The 11,275-nt window shown below is 32.8% G+C and overlaps 1 protein-coding gene across 2 annotated transcripts in view; it reads right to left on the bottom strand.

Moving 5' to 3' along the window:
* The window catches only part of GLIPR1L1 (GLI pathogenesis-related 1 like 1), a 38,090-nt gene extending 27,654 nt beyond the window's left edge, over positions 1-10,436 (bottom strand). For both annotated transcript variants that reach the window (XM_011981363.1, XM_011981364.1), the window contains exons 1-2: positions 10,213-10,436; positions 930-1,175 (exon numbers count right to left, since the gene is read on the bottom strand). In XM_011981363.1, the coding sequence (XP_011836753.1) occupies positions 930-1,175; positions 10,213-10,380 (414 nt within the window). In that variant the 5' untranslated portion in view covers positions 10,381-10,436. The remainder of the gene's footprint in view (positions 1-929; positions 1,176-10,212) is intronic.
* Between the last annotated feature and the right edge of the window lie 839 nt (positions 10,437-11,275).

The following is an 11,275-nucleotide window of genomic DNA, read 5'->3' as shown; positions in this document are numbered from 1 at the left end:
AAAAAAAAAAAAAAAAAAAAAAAAAACCCACTACTTTTATTCTACCTAACATATTTTAAAAGCAGGAACAAAGAGGATCGAATATGTCGCAGGTAACTTAGCTGTACCCAAAAAGATAGCTCAAGAATATTTATAGTATACAGATGAATACAGCACCCAACAAGGCAAAATGTACAATATTGGGAATATAATAAAATTTACCCAACATGATATGAGGGAATAAAATTTGATGCATAATGAAGAGAAAAATCAATCCATTGAAACTAACACAGAGTTAACACAGATACTAGAGCTAGCAGGGAAAATATTAATTATTACAACTCTATCTCATATGCTTAAAAAGCTAGATGAAAAAGCAAACATATTAGGTATAGTCATTGAAGATGTAAAAATATTAAATTTGTAGAGATACGAACTTTAAGGTGCAAGATGGAAAACAAACTGAATGGGATTAACAGGAGACTAAACATTACAGAAGAATAGATCAACAAACTTAAAGATGCAGCGATAAAATTACTTGAAATTAATCACAGAGAGAAAAAACCAAGAAAGAAAGAGACAAGAGCATCAATTTATGTGGAAAAACTTCAAGTGACTTTCTACATGAGTAACTTGAAGAGAAGAGAACTTCCCACTTCGAGGGAAGAGAGAGAGTGAGAGAAAGAAGTATTTTCAGAAACAGTGGCCAACATTTTTCTAAATTTGATTTAAGCTATTGACTTATGACTTCAAAAAGACCAGTGAACTGCAGCACAAGAAACATACAGAAAACTTTGGTATATTATTATTAAATTGCTCAAGACCTATGATAAGGGAAAAAATTTAAAGGCAGCCAGAAAAATAAAGGCACTTTACACACAGAGAAATAAATTCTGGCAATTAAAATATACACAAATAAGAACTAATCAATAAAGATGTCAAATATTTACCTGTGTATAATGGCCACAGACTCTGGAACATGACAGACTATCAAAATCATAAAATTCGCTTTCATTGTACCAAGCCGTAATGGCAAGTCTTGGTGTGAATGACTTTATTCCACCTAACCAGATATTTTCTCCAACATATTCAAAAGCTGCATAGCATTTAAATGATTTATCCAAACAGTTGTTATGTTCAAATTTGCACTCGTCTACCCATGCTTTAGCCATCTTTGCTAAACCTTTATCCCAAATCTGAAAGATAAAAATAATTTAAATTGAATTGTGCATAAATATTTGCATTAAATTATTCTAATGATTGTAATCAATTAATTTTTGCTTACATTTATTATTTTAATAAGATGTAGTTTTTCTTTGGTATTTATTGTGTTCACAGTTAGTCATTTCTCTGTAGTTCTACTTCAGAAATACTTATTTATACTCACTCTATGACAGTTCATTGTTATATTACCAGTACTTAGCAGATGGCCTGATACATTAGAGTCATTAAAGAAATAAATCAGAATGTGATTAAAATAATCCAGAATTCAAAGTCTAGTAATTCAGAAGTTCATGTTAATTTATTGCAATTAAAGGATGAATACACATTGATAATTAAAAAGGGCAAAAAACTAGGAATAGAAAGAAAATATGCCCTTAATTTGATCAAGATAATCTACAAACAAACAGACAAAAATCTTATAAAATGGTGAAATATTATAACTTTCCCTCAAGATTAGGAATAAAACAAGATATCTGCCCTCGTTATTTCTACTTATTATTTTACAAGAAGTTAGGAAGTATAATAAAATGCATGAGTTGTAAATACATAAGACAAAACACGTTAAATGTATTAGGATTGGATCTATCATTATTCATAGATTACATGACTGGATGCATAAAAATTTAAATTAATACATAAACAATAGTATAAAAATAAATGAAATTATCAAAGTTGAAAGATACAATGAAAGTATGCAAAAATCTATTATATCTCTATGTATATTCTACAAATGAATAGCTCCAAAACATCCAATATGTATTAATAAATTTAATAAGTGATATACAAGACCTCTATGCTGAAAACTGCAAAAATGTAACTGAAATAAATTTTGAAAGACTTAAATAAATGGAGAGATATAAAATGTTCATGGACCAGAATATTCTATATTGCAAAAGATTATTGATTATGACATATAATTTTATTTCTAATCAAATTCCAAGTAGCTTTTTTGGGGTGGAAATTGATTACAAAATGTATGTGGAAATGCGATGTTCCAAGTAAAGCTAAGACAATCTTTTAAATGTAGAATAAAACTGGAGAATTTCTCTCCCATATATCAATATTTATCATAAAGCTACATTAAGATATTGTCATATTGACACAAGGGTAGACAAATAGCTCAATGGAACAGAACAGAGTCCAGAAACAACTCATGACAAAAGCAACAGGCTTAATGTAGGTATAATTGCCAAGGTTATTTTTAAGCATCTTTATTTTTAACTAATTATAAATTCACAAGAAGTTACAAAAATAGTACACAGGGGTCCTGTGTAGACTTCACCTAGTTTTCCCAATGGTAATGTTTTTTGTAACAATAGTATAATATCAAAATAATAAATTGACATTGGTATTATCCACAGACTTTTTAAAGATTTCAACAGTTTTACTTGCATTTATTTTTGATTATGTGTAGGTTTATGTGATTTTATCACATGTATAAATTGAAGTAATCAATCCCACAATATCTAGATACAGAACTGTTTCAACGCCACAAGGATCCTTCATACTATCCCGTTAAATCACAACCACTCACTACCCATACTATCTTTAATCCCTGGCGATCATCAATATGTTCTTCAGTTCTGTAATTTTGTTATTTCAAGAATGTTATATAAATAGATGGCAAGGCCTGGTGGCTCACGCCTGTAATCACAGCACTTTGGGAGGCCAAGGTGGGTGGATCACCTGAAGTCAAGAGTTCAAGACCACCTGGCCAACATGGTGAAACCCCATCTCTACTAAAAATACAAAAATTAGCCAAGTGTGGTGGCTGGTGCTTGTAATCCCAAGTACTCAGGAGGCTGAGGCAGTAGAATTGCTTGAACCCAGGAGGCAGAGGATGCAGCGAGCCAAGACCGTGACATTGCACTCCAGCCTGGGTGACAGAGTGAGACTCTGTCTCAAAAAAAAAAAAGGAAAAAGAAAGAAAAAAGAATGTTATATAAATAGAATCCTATGGTATGTATCCATTTTGAGATTGGCTTCTCTTCACTCAGCATAATGCCTTTGAGAGCCATGGAGATGTTCCATGTGTTGACAGTTTGTTCCATTTTATGACCAAGTCATATTCCATAGTGTAGATGTACTACAGTTTAACTTTCATCTATTGATGGAAATTTGGATGTTTACAAGTTTGAGCTATTACAAACATGTATAGAGTCACTAAACTCCTGTTTCTCAAGAGCATTGAATTGGGAGTATCCATAAATGTTTCTGAGCAGATTTTTATGTAGCAATAAGTTTTCCTTTTTCTAGGAAAAAAGGAAAAGGAAAAAGTGCCCAGCAGTGCAATTGCAAGTCTAAGTCATATGTAAGTGTATGTTTAGGTTTTTTTTTTTTTTTTTTTTTTGTAAGAAACTGCCAAACTATTTCCTAGAGTGGCTATACCATTTTGCATTCCCACCAGAAAAGTATGACTGATCAATTTTCTCCATATCTTCACCATATCTTGCTATTGTCATTATTTTTTATTTTTGCTTTCCTAATTGGTGTGTAGTGATATGTCCTTGTGGTTTTAATTTGCATTTCACTAATGGCTAATGATGTTTAACATGTTTTCATGTGCTTATTTTCCATCTGTATATCTCTGTGGTGAAACGTTAGTCTTCTGTTCGTTTTCTAATTGATTTTTTTTTTTTTTGAGACGGAGTTTCGCTCTGTCGCCCAGGCTGGACTGCAGTGGCCAGATCTCAGCTCACTGCAAGCTCCGCCTCCCGGGTTTACGCCATTCTCCTGCCTCAGCCTCCCGAGTAGCTGGGACTACAGGCGCCTGCCACCACGCCCGGCTAGTTTTTTGTATTTTTTAGTAGAGACGGGGTTTCACCGTGTTAGCCAGGATGGTCTGGATCTCCTGACCTCGTGATCCACCCGTCTCGGCCTCCCAAAGTGCTGGGATTACAGGCTTGAGCCACCGTGCCCGGCTTTTTTTTTTTTTTTTTTTTTTTTTTTTTTTTTTTTTTTACTGTTGAGTTTTGAGAGTTGTTTCTCTAGACAGGAGTTCTTTCTTAAATATATAGTTTGAATATCTTTTCTCCTAGTTTGTAGTTTGTCCTCTCATGTTCCTAACAGGGTACTTTATAAAGTAGAAGTTTTTTACTTTGATGGGGTCAAATTTGTTGACTTTTTAAAAATAGTTTTTGGTTTTGAAAAAAATCAAAATAATTCATTATATTAGGAAGTTTCATCTAGCTCTGTCCTGAGGATTTTCTCCTGTTTTTCTTCTAATAATTTTATGCTTTGCATTTAAATTTATGATTCATTTTGTGATAATTTTTGCTTTTCAGGTCAAAGTTTTTTTGTTTTTTTTTTTCTTATAGGTATTAAATGGTGTTTCAACACCATTTCTTGAATAGACTGCTCTACTGAATTACTTTTGCACCTTTGTCAAAAATCTACACAGAGGAAAGGAAGTCATTTTATGAAAAAGATACTTGCACATACGTTTATAGCAGTACAAGTTGCAATTCCAAAAATATGGAAACAGTCTAAATGCCCATCAACCAATAAGTTAATAAAGAAAATATGGTATGTATATATATATTTATACATATATATACAAAATATGTGTATATAAAATATACACATATTATATATATGTAATGGAATACGACTCAGCCATAAAAAGAAACAAAATAATGGTGTTTGCAGCAACCTGGATGGAGTTGGAGACCTTTATTTGAATTGAAGTAACTCAGGAATGGAAAAAGAAACATTGTATGTTTTCACTTGTAAGTGGGAGCTAAGCTATGAGGATCCAAAGGCATAAGAATGATGGACTTTGGGGACTCACTGGGAAGAGTGGGAGTGGGGTAAGGGATAAAAGAATGCACATTGGGTACAGTGTACACTGCTCGGGCGATGGGTGCACCAAAATCTCATAAATCACTAGCAAATAACTTTTCCGCTGGGACAGCGGGCTAGCCATATGCAGAAAATTGAAACTGGGCCCCTTCCTTACACCTTATTCAAAAATTAGCTCAAGATGGATGAAAGACTTAAATGTAAAACCCCAAATTATAAAAACCCTAGAAGAAAATCTAGGCAATACCATCCAGGACATAGGCATGGGCAAATATTTCATGATGAAAACATCAAAAGCAATTGCAACAAAAGCAAACATGGACAAATGAGATCTAATTAAACTAAAGAACTTCTGTACGGCAAAAGAAAGTATCATCAGAGTGAACTGACAACCTACAGAATGGTAGAAAATTTTAGCAATCTATCCATCTGACCAAGGTCTAATATCCAGAGTCTATAAGGAGATTAAATAAATTTAAAGAACTAAACAACCCCATTAAAAAGTAGGCAAAGGACATGAACAGACACTTCTCAAAAGAAGACATACATGTGGCCAAAAAACAAATGAAAAAAAACTCAACATCACTGATCATTAGAAAAATGCCATCAAAACCACAATTGGATACCATCTTAGGCCAGTCAGAAAGGCGATTATTAAAAAGTCCAGAAACAACAGGTGCGGGCAATGTTGCAGGAAAAAAAGGAACATTTTTACATTGTTGGTGGGAGTGTAAATTAGTTTACCCATTGTGGAGGACAGTGTGGCAATTCCTCAAAAATCTAGAGTCAGAAATACCATTTGACCCAGCAATCCCATTACTGGGTATGTACCCAAAGGAATATAGATCATTCTATTATAAACATACATGCACATGTATATTCACTGCACACTATTCACAATAGCAAAGACATGGAATCAACCCAAATGCCCATCAATGATAGAATGGATAAAGAAAATATGTGCTACATATACACCATGGAATACTATGCAGCCATAAAAAGGAATGAGATCAAGTCCTTTGCAGGGACATGGATGGAGCTGGAAGCTATTATCCTCAGCAATCTAATGCAGGAACAGAAAACCAAACACCACATGTTCTCACTTATAAGTCGGAGCTGAACAATGAGCACACATGGACACATGAGGGGAATCAACACACATTGGGGCCTGTAGGCAGATGGGGGTGGGAGGAAAGAGAGCTTCAAGAAGAATAACTAATAGATGTTGGGCTTAATATGTGGGTAACTGGTTGATCTGTGCAGCAAACTACCATGGCATATGTTCACCTGTGTAAACTGCACATCCTGCACATGTATCCTATAACTTAAAAATTCAAAAAAAAAAAAAAAACTTTTCCATGCAACCAAGTAACACCTGTTTCTCAAAACTATTATTAAAAAACCTACAGGATAAAATGGAAAAAAAATGAAATAAAATGATTTGATGTAGCGTTTTGCCAAATGGTTTTCCTGACTCTATTCAGATGATCATATAATTTTTCTCATTTAATCTATTAAGAGTGGCAACTTGTAAATAGCAATTAAATTCCCCCAATCCAAGTTGGATTTCTCACAGTTTTTTCATTTTCTGGGGAGTTTTCTGTTAATGGTATTTCTAGTTTTGATCCTGATTATGTTGATTAATTTTCAAGTCCTAATCCAACTTTTTATTCCTGAGATAAATCCCATGATATAATATTCTTTATATGTGTTGCTGGATTCAATTGATTATAATTTTGTTGAAGATTTTTTGCATCTACATTGAGCTATAATTTTCTAACCTGTAATGTTTTGTCTCATTTGGTGTCAGGGTAAAACTTGGCTCATAAAGTCCCAAAAGGTTTTCTCTTTCAGTTTCACAAAAAGATTTGTATAAGATTGGTGTTGCTTTTTTCTTAGAATTCACGTGCATTTTCTGTTAAGAATATTTTACATTACATAATTAATTTATGTAATGGCGTTAAGACTATTTAGATTGATGAAGATGCAGATGAATGATCTCATTAATAAATTGGTTAAATATCCCTGTTAAAAGATTTATATTGGGTTCAAAATCAGTCTCTAACCCAGGATTCTTTCATTTGTACAAGACAAAGAATACAATAGTCAAAAAATAATAATAGAAATCAAAGAAATAAAAATAATGAGAAATATTTTTATTAGGCAAAGTTCAAGGATTTAATGTTACTTTATAAAACACATAGTACAGAATGTAATATTTATGAGACTTTATGTGTCTCATAACATGGCATCCATATACGAAATAAAAATTCTAATCTTGATGTAGGTAGTTTCACTGACATATACATACGTAAAAAAATTGTACATTAAAACTAGTGCATTTTATGCATTTATTCACTAGTAATCCTTCAATAAACAACATATCAAAATATTGTGTCAATTTTATAAAATGTTGATTTTCAATACATTTGTCTATTTATTTTCTTTATGTTGTCAAATTCATTAGTATAAAGTTGTTCAAAATATTCTCTATCTATCCATTTAATGTTTGGGGCTTTTTAAAAGTGATTTTCCATTCCTAAAATTTATTTTTGAGTTGTGTCTTTCTTCATTAATTTTTTTTTTGCTACTGGTTTATCAATTTTATTAATATATAGTTTTAAAACCAACTTTTCATATGATTGATTTTTGTCCATCATACTTTTACTTTCAATTTCCTCAAATTATGATTATCTTTAGTTTTTTAAAAAATTTTCTTGTGCTTAATTTACAGTTGTTTCCTCCCTTCTTGAGTTGAAAGAATAGGTCTTGATTTTTAACTATTCTTCTTTCCTAAAATATTCATTTAAATCTATACATATGCTTCCAAACACTTCTTTTGCTATATCCCACAAGTTTTGATATGTTTCCATTAACATTCAAATCTAAATTATAGTAATCTCTATTGTTATTTCTTCTTTAACTTATGGACTATTTAGATATGTTCTGCTTGATTTCACATTTTGGGAGATTTTCCACACTTTATTTCTAGTTTAAGTCTATTTTTTTTTCAGAAAATATAGAACAAAATTTCAAATACTTTTAATTTATTGAGACTTGTTTTGTGGTTCAGCATATTGTTTATATTGATGAATGTAATGCATACTTGATAAGAATTTGTATTTTGCAGTGTGGTATAAATTGTTTAATGTCAATTAGGTAAAATTGTTTGATGTTCAAATCTTTTTTATTTTTACTGATTTTTACCTACTTGTTCTCTTATTCACTAAGATTAAAATCTCTATGACTGTTTTGTCTCTTTCTCCCTTTACTTTTGACAATTTTTGTGTATTCAAATACATTATTACATTTATTTGCATTGAAGATTGCTGTGTCTCTTGTTGAATCGGCCCTTTTATTATTCCTTAATGTCCCCTTTTATTTCTGGTAGTTCTCCTTGTCTTAAAATCTACTTTGTTAGCTATAAATATAGCTACTCTATCTTAATTTTAGAGTTTGCATAATGTATTTTTTCCATCTTTTTACTTTAATCTATTCATGATATGTTTCTGTTACAAAAGCATTAATCCAGTCTAATAATCTTTATTTTTAATTAAAGTATGTAGTAGTCATTTGCATTTAATATAATTTTAACATGGTTAAGTTTTAGTCTACCATTTGCTATTTTTAATTGATTCCCTCTTTGTTCTTTTTTCCTTGTTCCTGTTTTCCAAAAATTAATCAAGGACTTTTAATATTCTATTTACTGGATTTTTAGCTCTACTTCTTTGTATATTTTTAGTGGTTATTCTAGATATAAAAACATGCATTCTTAACTTCTCACAGTCCATCCGGAAATATTTATTGTGATTCTTAACAATATAAGGAAGTTTCAGCAGAATAATTCTATTGACACTTCACTTCATTTTTAATGCATCGGTTATAATGTGTTTCTTTTCTACATTATTATAAACCCCACAATTCATTGTTATCACATTTTGCTTTAAAGAGTCAATGAGTACAAAAGAAATGTAAAGAACATTTATTATATTTAACCCCACATTTACTCTTTTTTTATCATACAATATACAATAAAACTCTAAAGGCACCACCCATATTACTACTAATATTAGTATTTCTGAATTCAGTTGAAGATTTATTTCTAGTTAATTTATGCCTTGGACAACCCCAAGCTGGTAAACATTATATGTTAAAACATCTTAACAATTCTGCATTAAAGAGATTAGTTTATTCTTGTTTCATTTCCGATATCTATTTGAATCTTTCTCCTCCTTCAAAATATAATTTTCTTATACAGTAGACTAGTACAGTTTTGAACTTATTTTAATGCCTGAATTGTGATTTTATCATTACTTTTATTTTGTTTTCCACTGGATAGAAAAGGAGAAAGCTGGAATAGACATGAATTACACTGTATCTATATCTGCATAGTACATAAAATAGACTAATACTATCAACATTTATGCTCATAATGATGCATTTATAAACAAGAAAGAGTTATAATGCAAGGGAAATTTCCAATCACACAATTCATAGTCAAATATTTAACATTTTGTAAGTTCTATGGATTATTTTAATAATCCAATGCTTTTTATGCTTATTCTTCCATAGAGTACTGTCTTTTGCCTTATTTTCTATATGATGGAGGTCTGAAAGGACACAATTAGTTTAATGTTTTTGGAATTAAATTTCATGCATTTATTATTATTCATGAAAACGACCATCTGATGTAATTCAATTCCTGATTTCAATATTCTCATCCTTGTAATATTTTTTCAAATAATACTACACATAAAGTTTTGTTTTGATCTTGGATTCATATGATATAAAAATAAGTAAGAAAACAAGAGAATCTCCATTCTTGGGCTATTTCTTTGATATCTTGTATCTTGGTTGTGGGTGATGCAAAGTGCTAGCCAAAAAATGGAGGACAGGAAACAAAATAATCCTGTGTTAAGTACTTATAAACTTAGTGGTGCAACAAAGCAACTTCCAAACACCGCTCCAGCATCCCCACCTTCGCGGCAAGAGACAAGGAACAGCTTTAAGTTTTCCTTTCTTGTTCACTCCTATGACTGTGGAGGAGACAGCCCAGCCAAGGTGCGATTTTCTTTTTCTTTTTTTCTTTTTCACTGCCTATATATAAAGTCTGCACTGAATTAGTACAAGTTAAGTTTGTGAAATTTACCACCCAGATGCCTTAGGATGAGTCAGGGATTTAAGAGCCCAGCCCTGGTTCTTTCTCACCATGTATTTCATGTCGGCCGCGGGAGGGTTGACTTTGCCACGCCATTCGTTGTGGCCATCGAGGCAGTTGTTTATAAAGTTTGGGTCAGTGATGGATGGGATTTTGGTACTGGCTACCAAATACAGACCCAAGGTCCATAAACAACTGAATTTCTTCTTCAGAGCCATGGAAGGAGGTGGACGATACGCTGACTGCGCGGACCAGTAACGGCTGCGGCAACGATTTCCCCTCTCCGCCCCCCCCCCCCCCCCCCCACTCCACCGCACCACGATCTCCCTTGGCTCCATCCTCCCGCACAGGCTCGAGCCCAGCGCGGGGATGCCCAGCAGGCTGGATCTGCTTGTCAGTGTCGCTGTGGGGAGGAACAAGCAGCAGGGTTCGCCTTCCACAAAGCTCTGAGCTACAGGGGAAAGCTGTGAGTCGCCCTCTGGTGGAGGGAGTTTCAACCATCCAAACTGCTTTCTGTGGATCCAATCTGTAATCTGCAGAGCGCGCCTGGATTGTAATGCAGATTGCAATATGCAAGTCACACAAATTAGGTAAAGAACAAGTGCGGGATGCTGACAATGGGCCAGTGGAGTGCAAAGTACTATATATTACTTTTTTAGACGCAGCTTCCTTGTATAGATTTTTATTGTTCTAAATAATCTAGAATCATATTGCCACTTCCCTCAGAGATTGGAAATATAGTAAGAATAGGCAATTCTTATATAGTGACAATACCGTGATCTTAAATTATCAACTTGTCAAACAATTGATAATTTCCTTCTTTTTTCCGTCTGAAGAGACCGATTGCTTAGATAGATAAAAATAGATGCCTGGAAAACGTAGCCGAGTAATTTCTCTTGACAAATCTTCCGTTTTTGATAGTTTGGAACAGAGCCACTGTTTGGTGACTGGTAGACTCCAAGAGTTGCTTTAATTGATATGCTGAGACTGGGATGGACAGAGTACATTTGATTGTCTATTTTACCTGCAATGCAATATAAATCAACTTCATTTGGCTTAATGTTTTAAATTCATTACGTCACTTATATTGATATTCAGTAATAAACCAGCATT

Source organism: Mandrillus leucophaeus, unplaced genomic scaffold (genome assembly GCF_000951045.1).
Source record: "Mandrillus leucophaeus isolate KB7577 unplaced genomic scaffold, Mleu.le_1.0 Scaffold225, whole genome shotgun sequence".
NCBI classification, from domain to species: Eukaryota; Metazoa; Chordata; class Mammalia; order Primates; family Cercopithecidae; genus Mandrillus; species Mandrillus leucophaeus.
Note: the sequence above shows the minus strand (reverse complement) of the source record. Positions and strands in the feature narration are given on the sequence as shown.